The sequence below is a fragment of the Parasteatoda tepidariorum genome, chromosome 9, assembly GCF_043381705.1.
Source record: "Parasteatoda tepidariorum isolate YZ-2023 chromosome 9, CAS_Ptep_4.0, whole genome shotgun sequence".
Taxonomy (NCBI): Eukaryota; Metazoa; Arthropoda; class Arachnida; order Araneae; family Theridiidae; genus Parasteatoda; species Parasteatoda tepidariorum.
In genome coordinates, this window is record NC_092212.1 from 44,071,233 (window position 1) to 44,086,468 (window position 15,236).

The 15,236-nt window shown below is 30.6% G+C and overlaps 1 protein-coding gene across 1 annotated transcript in view; it reads right to left on the minus strand.

Moving 5' to 3' along the window:
• Positions 1-15,236, minus strand: part of LOC107449950 (uncharacterized) — a 246,812-nt gene that overhangs the window by 11,306 nt on the left and 220,270 nt on the right. Inside the window, exons 3-5 of the mRNA XM_071185666.1 lie at positions 12,304-12,456; positions 5,159-5,225; positions 2,970-3,077 (exon numbers count right to left, since the gene is read on the minus strand). Coding sequence (XP_071041767.1) covers positions 2,970-3,077; positions 5,159-5,225; positions 12,304-12,456 — 328 coding nt within the window. The remainder of the gene's footprint in view (positions 1-2,969; positions 3,078-5,158; positions 5,226-12,303; positions 12,457-15,236) is intronic.

Genomic DNA, 15,236 nt, shown 5'->3' on the forward strand with positions numbered 1-15,236 from the left:
AGTTCGAAAAAAGCAAACGATTTTGAATCAAACGTGAACTACAGCTGCCATCATTTTTTTAACCGTCAGCATGTTTTTTTTCTTCTAATGAGTGGCTTAAATTATGGAAGTAGATGCTTTGGTGCTATCATTTAAAATTGAAACTATATTCGTCCGTAAAACATGTTACGAGATTACAATTCATTGATTTGTGTTGAATCCGTTGAAAACGATTACATATATCTTTTGCTTTATAAAAGCTTTGTTCTACCTATGTTAAATGTTATTTGTTTGCTGTTGACTTTTGATGATGCTTAGTTTCTTAGTTGTAATGTATTATTTGGTGAAGAAGGAAGAACAACTGGATACTCTATGCCAGATCTTTAAAAATTGTTGTCTCTTTTTGACATTGTTCGTTTGAATAAATAAACGAAGACCTCATATGATAATTTTACACACGATGATGTCACCAAAAATTGAATATTTCACAATGTGATCACTTTTGTTGAATGTTGTATGTAAACTCGGAGAAATTTTGGTCCCTTTATGGTCTGGTTAATAGCCATTATATTCCAAGACTGTGATTTTAAGAAGCTTTGAGCTTTCGTAGTAGTTATTTAGAAAAAAAAAGAAACTGATTTCTCAACTTCCTAAGTTCCATTTTGTTCGATCACGCAACAAAAAGAGAAAAAAACGTATAAAAGAGGTAAATCCTGCTTATTTATTATTATTATTTTTTTTTTTTTTGCATATACGCTCTCATATTAGAGATTACCACGGGAATATACTAGAAATTTGTAATTTATGGTTAATTAGAATAAATTAGTGTTTTAAGGTTGATGATTAAAGAAAATTGATACGTTTTGAATTCCCTCTCGATTTTTTTAAGTCTATTTAAAGTTTTTATTTACCTATTTAAGTTGTTTAAAGGTTCATTCGTTTTCTAATATTCTTTGGACGTTTTTTTTGTTCGATTAAGTCAATGTTATTCCATTTTTATAATTTTTTTGTTTGTTTTTTTCTTTATTTTTATATTGCACCTCAATCGACAATATTTTTTTTATAGTTTTCATTTTCTGATCTAGATTGATTCATTTCGTGAAGTAATTAATTTTTTGCATGTTTTTTTAAATATTGTATACTTTTTTTTTCACATTTTTATTAAAAGTTAAGAAATTAAAATTTTCAAATTTCCTTTTAAATTCAAACTCTTGTTTATTTAAAAGCAAATGTCCTTCCAAAATTATTTTAATGGTTCAATTTACAATTCTCACTATACACAATTATTTTTTTTTAATATTATTGTAAATAAATACATTTTTAGCATTATCATTGCTGATTTTTCAAAATGAACTAGACTCATTAGTATGTAGCTATTGAAATCTATACCTTATAGACATAATTTTTAAATATTGTAAGCCTATTTATCCCTGTACACACAAATAACTGTTTGACATTATTTACATATTTTTAAAAGCGGTTTTTAGAAAGTAAAATATGGTAGCGTTTTATTAATACTAATTTCTTGTTAAAATTTATTAATATTTTTTTAATTCTTATTTCTATTCAGAATCACAATGTTTACTGATACTCTAGTAAGTTAGGTAGTATTTTTCAGCAATAATTATGGTACAATATTATTGAAAATAAAACACTAAAAAAAACTAAATTCTAGAGTTTAAACTCTATGTAAAATTTTTAAAAGTCCAAGTTGGAATGATTTAAAAATAAAATAAATGCACGGAATGCTTTAAAAAATCAATAAAATTTAAAAATTGATTATGCAATGAATATTCAATACCGTTATAGAATATTGAATATTCAGTAACACTGTTACTAGATTGCAACAAAATGGGATAGTCACGGGGACTAGATTGTAAAGTCACTTCGGCGACGTCAACGCGTGAATCTAAAAAGGTTACTATACCCGCCTTTCGTGTCGTCACATTTTGACGTCACCCAGACGTCAACATGAGACCACAATGGAGCATTTAATTGTCACACACGTAAAAGTGTGACGAAAATATGACAAACTCAGAATTCAATAGGGTCACGGTGAGACGAAACGGTGACGTATTTACGTTTCAACTGGGTCACCATGTCACGAAGATGCAACATATTCACGTCTTGACAGGGTTACCATGTGACAAAATTGAGACATATTTACGTCTCTATAAAACGTCTCTCTCATCGTGTGGCGAAGATGTGACATATTCACGTCTCAACAGGGTCACAGTGTGACAAAACTGTGACATTTACGTGTCAACAGTGTTTCCGTGTAACTAAGTTGCGACGTGAATACGTTACATCTTTTTTGTACGGTGAGGTCACTGCGACAATTATGTGTCTCATTGTGGTCTCGTGTTGACGTCTGGGTGACGTCAAAATGCGACGTCCCCCCAAAACCCACGTCCCCTTTAAAAGCCCAAGCCTCGACGTCGCAGAGGTCACATGTGACTTGTGACAAACGAGTTTCCGTGACTGTTGCATTTTTGTTGCAATCTGGTAACGGCGCTATCTGGGCACTTGATTAATTTGTTTATGGTTACATTTTAGAAACATGTTTCTATAAATCTAAAAAACGTGAAGTACACGGCAATTGGAATGAAAATAATAAGTTCTGTACTAAAGTGCAAATTAAACGAATTTTTTTGTTGTTGATTTTCTTCATTTTTGGTGTCGTATTAAACTGAGTGTTGTTAATTTTTTAGAGGTTTCAAAAACGCATTTCTCTTAATACTTAATCTAATAATGTAAAGTCACCGAAAAGAACCAAAAAAATTTTTTTTACAGTTTGTCGGTATATGTACTTTGCATGACTGCAAAGAGTTAATTAATAACATTTTATTGATTATGTACATTTTTTCCTTTCGTATGAAGAACGAATATTCAGCTAATAAATGATTAAACGATACGCCTTTCACTTTTTAAGAATATAAATTATCGCATTTTAAAAAAAAATATATTAAAATGATGAGAAATTTACTTACATTTTCTTCTTCAAGTTCTGCTATAGTAAGCCTCGCTTCAACTAAGCGAGATGTTAAATCTGAAACATCTCTTGTAAGGTCGGATTTTTCATTTTCAAATTTTTCTGCCTAAAAAAATGTTTGTTCTTTTAAGCTTGAAGAAAATAATATAGTTAACTATTCTGCAGAAAAGTATACATAGAATATGTAATTTAACTTTTCATGAAAGAGACCCATAAAGTTTACTACTCTACACTATTAATTATAACAAGTGTTAAACAGAGCACATAAAAACCAAACAGCCCGAATAGCTTTTCATCTACTGCTTGGATTTTCACGTAATAGAATTCGATCTTAACGATTCGAGAAGTTATATTTAAAATATACTAATTAATTAATGCTGGCGATATTTGAAATTAAGAAATCAGACAGAAAATGTACTTATTCAGAATAAGCATACATTTTTTTCGACCGTCATGGATTTTTGACCCTTAAAATATGGAGGGGGTGAATATGAATCAATAGTTCAAATCATCGAAAGCGTGAACCCCTTACTGTTAATTTCACCTGTTACGTATTTCGTCGGCCGGGATAGACTGGTCGGTAGGGCCTTGAGCCCATGTCCAAGAGGTCGTGAGTTCGATCCCTGACGGCCGAAGACTTTCCGTGTGCAAAATGGTGACTGGTGTGTGCTAAACTGTCGGGGTCACAAAGTCCTAAAAGTTCCTATAATAAATCAATAACTCTTGGGGGTACTGGTTCTGAGATTGATCATGCACCGGTACAGGTCAAAATTACGATCTGCAGATGAATGGTGTGTGATTGTGTTCGAGCTGTAAAACGGGCTGTCACGTATGTTTGTGGCGGAAGACAAATACTTGGACATAGATGGCGCCACTGGAAAACAAAAAAATAGGCTTGTCAGTATTGACAAGTGGCATAAGACAACAATGTTTATTGCCCTATATCCGAAACTAATGAAGTGAATAAAATTAAAATTTCATACGAGCATAAGACATGTTTTGTCAAAGATAATTACATGCAAAAATTATTTTTGTTTTTGTTTATTTTAATAATGAGCAAGAGTCGTGTGTCGCTTTCTCAAAACCATGGGAAAATGTTCGTTGTTGACGGAAGTTTACAACGAAAATAGAGCTCTCTACATTTTTCGTTTAAGATTTGACAGAAATAATTTTTTTTTCCTATTCTTTTAGTCAACTTAAGAAACGTAGGCTTTAAAATTTTCTATTGTTTTCTTCGTTTTAACTTTGTGCCTGTTAGTTTAGGTCGAAAAGTGGTCACACTTTCTATCAGAGATTATTTTTGCTTCAGCCGTTTAAGAAATGATTATAACTTGCATAAGCATTGGGCACTGAGTGTTCTGGGTAATATTTTAGTACTCCAGCTAGTCTAAAAGAGGTCGAGATTTTGCTTGATGATAAATTCTATTAGTAGATACATTTCAATTGTAGTAGTCTAAAAATAAAACTTGTATGACAATTTAGTACTACTCTCCAGCAAAAAATTATGTATTTTAGCTGGTCTAAAGAGGGCAGAAGATTCACAACTGTGTGGCTTTTTTTTATACAGTGGTCAAAACTTTGACTTTAATAAATTCCATTGTCTAAAAACTCAGCTTTTAGTAATTATGGTTTGATTTAAAGTTTTTTTGTTATCCCGAACAAAGTTTCAAATGAAATACGAGCTCTTTAGTTAGTCGAAAATTTGATTATCGATTAATTTTAATAGGCAGCAAAATGATGATAAACTTTGCTTGTAACGGTCAGAAACGATTGTAACTTGCTGAAGTAAAAATATGAGTACTCTAACTAGTTGTAATGTAGCAAGATTCGATTTTATCCTAACAAACACGTCAACAGGTCACTTTTTAAACATGGTAATAAAAAGATTTGGTTCAGTTTTTCTAAGGTTAAAAAAAAAATCTCGATATCACTCATCGCTACTACATAGCTCGTTTAGACATAAAACAGTTAAGTACTAATTTTATAAAATGTTCTAAAATAGAGGTTCTTTATTAAAAATAGACATCAACAGAACATATTTGTAAAGAAAAAAGGAAGTAAGGTAATTAAATTTGCTCGAAAAGAAATTATTATTAAATTCAATGTAAAAAAATATCTCTAAGAAAAATGACAGAAGCAGTTCACGATAAAGAATGACAGAATGGTTCATTTAATTTTAATACTTACTACATGCAAAAGTTTCTCTTCCAGATTTTCATTTATCTTCTGCAGCCTTCTTTGATTTTCATATAACCTGCAGTTAAAATAAATCGATGTAAATTTTTAAAATCTAACGTTTTCTTTGTTCGATTTTGTGATGTCAACCTGATACTATATAAAAAAATAAATAGAGGCAACTTTTTTAAAAATCTTCAGAAAATTTGAAAATACACTAAAAATTAGAGAAAAAAAAGTTTTGGAGGAAATTTCTTACCACTTTGTTTATAAGATGTTTAAAGATATATTTTTACGCCGATTCGTTATTAACTCATTCTTAGCATGTAACTTACTCAATTTCAGCAAGAACTAAACTAACCAGTTTTGTCCCAACTTAATGGATTCTTTTGATACGATTTATTAAGGGGACCGGAGCATTAAATATTTCTTAGTCTTAAAATCCAATTAATTTTTTTTATTGATTTTCGATCTGGCATTGAAAGGTTTGTGCTAACGAGGGTGAATACATTATTCATTAAAAATTAAATCTTGATATTAAATGCACCGAAACGACTACTTTCCGGTCCCCCTAATAATTAGACATTTTTTACTGCTAACCGCTATTTCATTCAAGAAGTCACTGTTAGTTTAAAAAGTTAAAAAGAAAAATCATTGCTTCTTACAATTCTAGAACTAGTTACAGATAATTAAATCATTCATATATTCTGATAAGTGAGAATCTTTTAATTCTCAGACAAATGGTAAACCAGTATATGGGTTAACGTAACCCAGTAATGGTACTCCAGTACTGAAATCCAGTATATTATTTATAGTACATAAGCCCAGAAATATTAAACCCAGACAAATGATAACGAAAAAAATGTCCTACCACAGGGAATATTTTTGAAAAAAGCAACTATCCTAAAAATATGACGCAAGTTGTTAACTGGTTAAACTCTGGCAAAGTAAAAAAATTGCCTGCATAAATGATACTTATCCTAGAAACAGAAATATACCAGATAATATGTTCATTTCTTTTGGAAAAAGTAAACTATCTAAGACTATTACTTCATCTTTGAAGGTTTATACAGTATAGAAAAACACTATACCTGTTTTATAGGAAATGGTAGTCACTAAGAGTTTTCTTTTCTCTCTCTTTTTTTTAAAAAAAAAAAATTAAATTAAATGTTCTTACTACTTGTGATTCTTTTTAGAGTGAAATCCAGTAGTGAATGTAATTCATTCGGTTACTTGAAACTAGTATCTATCACAAGGTTAAATCTAATCACGTGGTTGTGCATGGTGTGTTAATGCTAAACTTAAGAATTGGGTTAAATATCGTGCTGAATAAATTTTTGAATCAGATTTAATTGAACAGACTTAAGTGATGTCTCACGTGTGTGTTGAACCTGATTGGCTGACCCNAGCAACATATATATATATATATATATATTAAAACTTAAGGATGATAATATAGTTCTGCTATTCTACCGAAAAGTAAGATTGTTTAACTATTCGTGAAAGAGATCCGTTAAGTTTACTTCTCTACACTATTAATTATAACAAGTGTCGACTTGAGCACATAAAAAGGCGAACAGCCCTAATAACTTTTCATCTAATGCTTGGATTTTAGCGTAATAGAATTCAATCGTAACGATTCGAGAGCCTATACGTTAAATATGCTAATTAATTAGTGTCGACGATATTTGAAAATAAGAAATCGATCAGAAAATTTACTTATTCAGAATAAACTTAGTTTTTTTCCGACAATTATAAATTTTCAACCCTTAAAATATGGAGGGGGTTAATATGGCCCCTATAGTTCAAGCCTTCGAAAGCTCCTTAATGTTAATTTCATTGTAAATGTAATTCATTTGGTTACATGAAACTAGTACCCAGCACATGTTTGTATCCAATTACGTGGTTGTGCACGTTCTGTTAACGTTACAACTTAAAAGTCTGGGATTAATATCACGCTGAATCAGTTTTCGAGTCTGACTTAATTTGATACCTGCAAGTGAGGTCTCAAGTGTGCGTCGAACCTGATTGGCTAACCCTACGCTTGACGTCGCTTGCCAACATCCAATTGTCATTTCTACTGAGATCTATCTCAGAGATAAATAGAAGTTGGAAGATATGAATCAGGATAATGTTTTTAAAATTAAATGGTAATTATTATTGGAAAGGAATTCTTATTTTCTTATATTAGTTTTAAGTTTTCTTTTAAAATAGCCTCATAAGATAGATTTTTCCTTTATATATAACCTTTCAGCTTAATTTCAAGTTTGCTTCGATCCCTAAAAATTACCTAAATTAAATGTAATTTTTATTTTATTTTATTGAAAATTAATTTTTTTAAACTAAATGATAGAAATTTGAAAAAAAAATCCATATTTTCTGTATAGATACATTTAATTTATTCTTAAAGATCAACTGATTTAAATTTTTGTCGATTATTTAATGTCTGCAATTGGCATTGTGCCAAAAGAGCAACCACATTATGAATTAAATAGTATTTTCGCCAAGGGATCCCTAATATGTAATTCTCCTTTCGTCAAAGCTTAACCCATTAGAGAAAACCTTTTGTATTTCCTTTGAATGATAAGTGAAAATTTTATTAATGGGTGTCATAGAAAGTGCCTGACATCATTTTGGAATGCTAAGAAAAGAAAAGAAAATTATTTTAATTTAAAGGGGAAATATTTTTTAACAGGATTGCATTTACCCGTTAATTAGCAGTAGCGTGATGATTTTATTTCTTTACTATTATATAAAATTCTTAGATTTTCCATCTTTACGCCATTGTTGAAACCTTTTTTTTTAAATTTTCTGTACGTATTTCGTGATTGAGTAGTATTCTTACCACTTCTTCCTGATTTTCTACATCTTATTTTAAGTTCAAAGCTGTAGAAAATTTGATGGTTTAGTTATTTTATTCTAATATTTAAAAATTTAATTCAGAAGAGTTTTAACCACCACTACATATAAATAAATTTAAATTTATTTGTATAATGCATCATATTTATTATTGTAGTTTAAGCTCAATATTATTTAATTGATCAATGTAATGTGACAGATATTATACTTAACAAAGGAGTTATTTATCTAAATCTCTCTGTAATGCATGCTATTATTTTATGACTTTTCATTATAGGTCCTACTAGAAGCGGTGGTGGCTCAGAGGATAGAGAGTTCACTTCCCAAAGGGATGACCCAGGTTCGAATCCCAGTGATGGCTGGTTGATCCGAATTCTGTTCTCAATTCGTACTACCGATCACAGCGCTGACATAAAATATCCTCAGTGGTAGACGGCTCATGGGTTGGAACCCTTTTGCCGTCGGGGTAATCATGGGAGGTTTTCGTGGTTTTCCTCCCCATGTAAAGCAAATGCGGGTTAGTCTTCCACGAAGACTAGTTTATAACAATGCTTGATACAGATGTTCACTTGTTCTCTGGATTGGGTTTAAAATTACAAGGCTATGGACATTGATAGTAGTAAACTCAGAATTGGATCGGCCGTTCAACGACGATTATAAAATAAAATAAAATATCGGTCTTACTAGGACCGATGAATCGGTAAGAGGCACTTCGCAGCAACAGAATTTGAAGTCTATTAATTTGAAGTCTATTTCTCGTGCCTCATAGACTTGCTTTATATATAACCGTGGTTGAGCAGCCGACCCAATTTTTGAGATGACGACTACCAATATTCGACTCCGTTGCCTCCTAATTTTAAATCCAATCCAGAAGACTAGGGAACTCCTGGATCAAGTGGTTGAAGAAATTTGCTTTCGTGGGGGACTTTTTGGTGAACTAACCCGCATATGCTTTATATGGAGAGGAAAACCACAACAACCTCACATGGTTAGCCTGATGGAAAGGGGACTCTAACCTAAAATCCGTCTACCATTGTGGATATTTTACTTCAAAACTGTGATCTGGTGCGGAATTCGTATCAATCGGCCATCGCTTGGATTCGAACCCGGGTCACCTTATTACAAGGCGAGTGGTCTATCCCTTGAGCCACCACGGCTCTCATAGAATCATGGAAATATCATGGGGAAAAAAATCGCGTTTTTTAATTGATTCACATTTTTTTATTTTTGGTTCCAATGTTTGGTTTATAATCCCAAGAGTTCGAATTTCGCAATAATCTGCTATAAACTTTACTCTTCAAACTTTCTAAACATTTTTCTGCAAAATTATTGTAATTAGTTCAACAGGATTAGAACTATTTCTTATATGAAATATACTTTAATATTTTCCCAAGCATAAATTGAAATGCATTTTAATTTATTTTAAATAATTTGTTTGAGAGAGGTCAGCCGGAACCAATTGCTTTTCTGTGTTTTTTTCTCTCTCACGTTCTCTTCGTTCTGTTTTGCGGATATCAATTGGATATTATAATAAATTAAAGTAATTGGTGTGAGTATTTGAATTACATCCAATAAACGTTGTATTTTAACCTTCATATATTATATACGTTTTTCTAAATAAAATTTAAAAATATGAAACAAAAGGTTGGACGAAAGCGAATTTCTTTTGTTTTGAGATATATTTGAAGGTATTTAGCGAAAGCAATTGCTACCGACTATCAAAGAAACTGTTAAGAAAGCCATTAGCAAAAATTCTTTGACCTTAACGTCCAACTGAGAAAATATGAGTTTAATCAAACAGTATGCAGGGAGCCAAGAATCAAGAACTCGTTATTTTCTTAATGCATTTTTCTGTTTTTTTTTCCTTATATAATAACTTTTTTTAATTTAGCGTTCACAATAACATTTTTCAATCGAGAAAAAAAAATGTTTTTAATAAAAATTTAAAGTATATCAGCTTTATATTACAGTAAGAATAAAATATAAAAAATGAATGAAAAACGGAAAAAGTAATTTTAGAATTGGAAAAAATATTAACCATTCTTCGTTTAAGTTAAATATTGTTGTGTTGCTAGCTAACAATTATTTCAAATCCAGGATCTGACATCGCAGAAGTTTAATTTTAAAATTATATTAAAAACTAATTTTATAATTTAAAATTAATTTTAAATTTAGGGACAAATCCTGGAAACACAAGTAAATTTTTCTCTAATTCCATAAACATTTCCTTTTCTTCTTTTGTTTCTTATACAAAGACTATTCTTATTAAACTGTCTAAATATTTTCAAATAGATTAAGTCTCCAATTTCTAAATTTTCAGTTTATAATTGCCAGTTTTTGGAAAAATTGTATTGTTGAGTATGTATTTAGAATGCGTAGTTTATTTTCGCCTTTATGTATTTTCGCCTTTTCAATGTCTCAATAACAAAATCGCACAAAAATATAAATTTTCCGTGCAGGAGAACGTTTGATAGTGTTATGTATGCATACTCCATCATAGTTTTTGATTTTCCATGAGATTCGAATTTTATATATTTGAATTTTTGCCTTAATATTTCATTCATGGTTTAATAAATTGGATTTAAAATGATTTTGATCACTACTTATAAATAATTTAAATAAGTATATTATAGGTCTGATAACACCGAGAAACATATATATCATACTTGCCAACTCTTCCGGATTTTCCGGAAGATTTAATTTTCATATTTAAAGTGGTAGCAATACTCAGGTTATTCCAATTAACTTTTTGAATTATAATGATAATTATAAATGAGTTTGACCACCACTACATATAAATAATTATAATAAATATATCAAAGCATAATAATCCTTGCCCAAGCGAATTTCCACGGGATCAAAATATAAATATATTTTTGAGTCAGATTGTTTATCGTTTATTGTTTTACAACCACTCTGAAAATCCATTCTCGGAAAGAGTGAAAGTTAGCAGGTATGATACATATATTTTCGTTAGACTTTTGATAGCATCTTAGATATTTTTGCATCTCTGATTTCAAATCTACAATTAGTTTCTCTCTAGAATCCACAATTTAATCAATTCAATAATATATTCTTAACCAGGATTTTATAGATTTCACTCGAGGTACTACTAAGTGTCCCCGCTTCTCTGCTACGTAGGAAGTGCTGGGAAGAAGGCGATTATACTATTTGAGTTTATGATGCGATTCGTTAAGTTCATATGCTTTAAGAGAGCAAGTGTATAAACCCACACGTTCTTTTTAAACTAGTACATTCAGACCAAAATAAAGCAAACGAAAATACAAGTTTGAAAAAAACTGTAGCTTTCCGAACAAAACTAATTTCGTATTTAAAATCCCCAGATAAGTTCAAGTACTTGTATAAGAGCAAAATAAACCAGAGCAAATTTTAAGTGAGAGTTTTAGGTGCTGATTGCTGGGAAAAAAGAGCAGTTACATAAATAATTTTACAAATAACGAAAATGGGTGAAAAATAATTGAATGTTACATATTCCATTGAGAGCAAGCAATAATTTCAAATACTCGAAAGATAATTCTTATCGTGCGCAAGAATTCTTAACCTGTATTTATAAATCTATTTTCCTGCATATTTTCGCAATAACCAGAGTTGTGGTGTTCCAATCCAATTTTCAACCATTTGAAAACTCTGAAACGATGAATTTTTTCATTTATTTGTTTTTTTATCTATTTTTATATTTATCTTTGTCTAAAAATAATAGATGGGAATTTTCTAACGTATGAAATAATATCTGAACGTGAAATTTTATACAGCACACAACACAAAGTACGTGTTAAGAATCAGTATCATTTCAGAAAACACCTTTATAGTATGGGACTTTTCTGGTTGTTTAAGAATATTCTCGATTTTTAACTGAAATTTGTAAGGGAAAATAATTACAATTGGAATAGAAAATTTCAAATAAATACCATAAATTTGTGTTACTAAATCAGAATAACGATTTAAATACCAAATACCAGGAATTCATACCTTGAAATCTTTAACGTAATGCATTCTTTGATAATATGCAAAATTATTCCTTGGAGAGAAACTTAATTAGACCAGAAATACTTCAACTGCTTAAAATACTTGATTGCTTCAAGCCATAACTAATTAAATTTAATCAAACCAGACACAATCAATCTTAGTTAGAAAATGCTTCTTTCTCACAAACTGCCAAAGAAATCACCCAAACTACTTTGAGACAAATAATTAATACATTAAGCCCGAAAATATTAGTTTCTTGAAAGGGGAAATTATTGCTGGAGGGGCTGAGATAAAAGGATTAGATACATTACCTGTCGTATTTCTCCTTCCAGAAACATGCGGCTTCTCGAAGTGTTTCGCTTTCTCTTGCGCTTGCTGGATGGTTTCTGGTAGATGGATCCAGAGGATGATGACGACAGCTTTCCACCGTGTAACCTTTCAAATACGGGCACCTCATTGGCAGGCTGTAAGGCACACGAGAGAGATAACACCTTTTGTCAACAAACTTTTATTGTAAATATTTGAAGAAAGAAATTAGAGTTAGATAGGATTGCATTAGAATCGAATTATTAGAAAAATTTCTTAGATGAAGCTGCTTGTGTAATTAATAAGAGATTAGATTTATTTTAGTTTGAAAGTAACAGCAAGATTCTTGAAATGGAAGCAGTTTTAAAGAATAGCTAAAAAGTTGATTGTGGCCAGTTAAAAGTCTTCTCGCTTTTCTTAATAACTTTTCTTGGCAGAGGGTAAAGACATTCTTGCCTTCTTTTACTCTCAACGAGAATGGATTTTCCAAATGATAACAGAGATGCCAACTGCTCCTGACACGGCAAGTAATTAAAAAAATCGGTAAATAACTACAAACTAAATTTTGCAATCATTTGATTAATTTTGCTTCCTTTTTTTATAGGTATAGCATGACTTAACTACAAAAGTGGTAAATTATATAAGCCTACGAATTACTTAGAAATAGTGGTGGATAAAAACTACTAAATTGAATGTATTAAACCAAGAATTACAATTGATAAACTACCACTTTAAAATATATATTTGCTGTCCGGAGCAAGTTGGCATCTCTGTCATAGTACAACATGTAAAGTATTCAGATTGCAAAAGGTTAAAGTTGAATGGAATGGATATTAACACTAGATTTACGGGACGCGTCATTTTGACGCATTTCGAGTTTTGTAAGGAAAATTACAAAACCTGTTTGAATTTTTATTTTATCTCTTGTAATGACTTTTATTAATTTATCGAGGTAAGTATATATTGAAGTCTATTTTCTTCAAAAGCGTAGAAATATTGAAATTCTCTTTGTGGTATACCTATGTCTACGGATATGCGTCAATTTGACGCGATCGTAATTTAGACAAAATCTTGAGTAAACATGCAAGCATTAAATCTATAACAAATAGGAATGCACCGACAATACTTTGATCCGTTATCCGATATCATTATCTCAAATGAAACAAGCGATAAACAACTGTTACCGATAAGCAATTATAGAAAGAACAAACGCAAAATGCCAGTGAATAACCACTAAGTAAATTTAGCAAATGTAAGTGGCAAATTATACAATCCTACAAATTATTTAGAAATAGTGGTGGTTAAAAATCTACTAAATTGAATTTATTAAATAGTATTCGTTCAATTCAAGTTATTACGTCATAGCCTTATCTTGGGTAATCACACGAATAAACTGTAATGTGTATTAGCGAACATCTTTTCAACTGTATAAAGGGAAATTTCAGATCATTAATTCGCAACTTTTGTAAATTGTAAACTGGAGAGCATCTATTCATCTGTTTAAATTCAGCTCTTTACGTCAAAGCCCTATCTCTTGTTACCACTTGTCTAAACTGAAAAATGTATTGGAGATCATCTTTTCATCGGTATAAAGAAAATTTTAGCTCATCATGTTATAACTTTTGTAAATATTAATACCCGGATGCCCCTTTTGGGGGCGGGACGGGGTTTAGCAATAAATATGTATTCGTTCATGCATCAAATTGACGCGTGTTCGTAGAGATAGGTATATTGTTTATTCGTATCTCGACCCGTTCTATTCAAGGGCACACGAGAGTAGAACATACATTCTACATACAAAACATACATAAAATACAAATAATTACATCAACAAGCAGTATAAATGGCCTACAAAATATAAAGTGTAATGAAAATTTGGAAAAAAACAAATGAGAAGTTTACACAATAATAGAACATTAGGTATTGGAGGAACAATGCATTGGGAATATCAAAGATTGTATAAGACAATGGCATAAGAAATCAGTTTAGTGATCAATGTTGAAATATTTTGAAACATGCCTAAAATGTGAAGAAGAAAAATAATAAGTTTTTCAGAGGTCTGAAAAGACGAAAAAAAGTTTTCAAAAGTCAGATCTTAGAGATAGGTATATTGTTTATTCATAACTCGACCTGCCCTATTTAAGGGCATACGAGTGTAGATTCATAAAACATATATTATACACACATAAAACATCAGAAATTATATAAAATCACAGAAACTTGAAATCACAGATGTCAGTGGCAACAGCCCGACAGAAAAAAATACAGCATTACAAGTAACAACACAAAAAAAGGAATAACCTCAATGACATCTGCCAAAACTGAGCCATTATAAAAAATAAATAAATAAATAGATTAAAATCCAATACGATCCCTTACGCAATTAAAAAAAAAAAGAATACAATACAAAAAATTTTAAATCTCAAGAAGGAACGATAAAAAAGGTCCCAAAGTTAAAAAGAAACATAATAACAACATACACTAATACAAAGGACTAAGTAGTTAAAAACATGACCTATAACCGGGCCAAGACAAATTTAAAAAAAACTATAATAAAAATTTAAAAACTCAAAGTCTAAAATTAGTAAATTTATAAAAATAAATAATAAAATAGTAAAACATGATACGGTTGAGACACCCAAATTAGAGGCCGTGGATTCTGAATTATTATTAGACTTCCTCTAGAATATCCTCCAATGTTTGTTTAATGATGGATTTAATTATACCCCTGCAGGTCGAGCTTGAAAAGCATTGAACTTGATCTAAATTTTGAAAATGATTTCCACGGAGTGTTCGGAATCTTGGGCAATGCAAAATCAAGTGATCAACATTTTGAAATTCACCACAATAATTGCATGCCGGGGATTTGTTAAAGAGTCTACTTTGATGGTCACCGAACACTCCATGGCCCGTTAAAAATTGGTTAAAATAGAAGTTT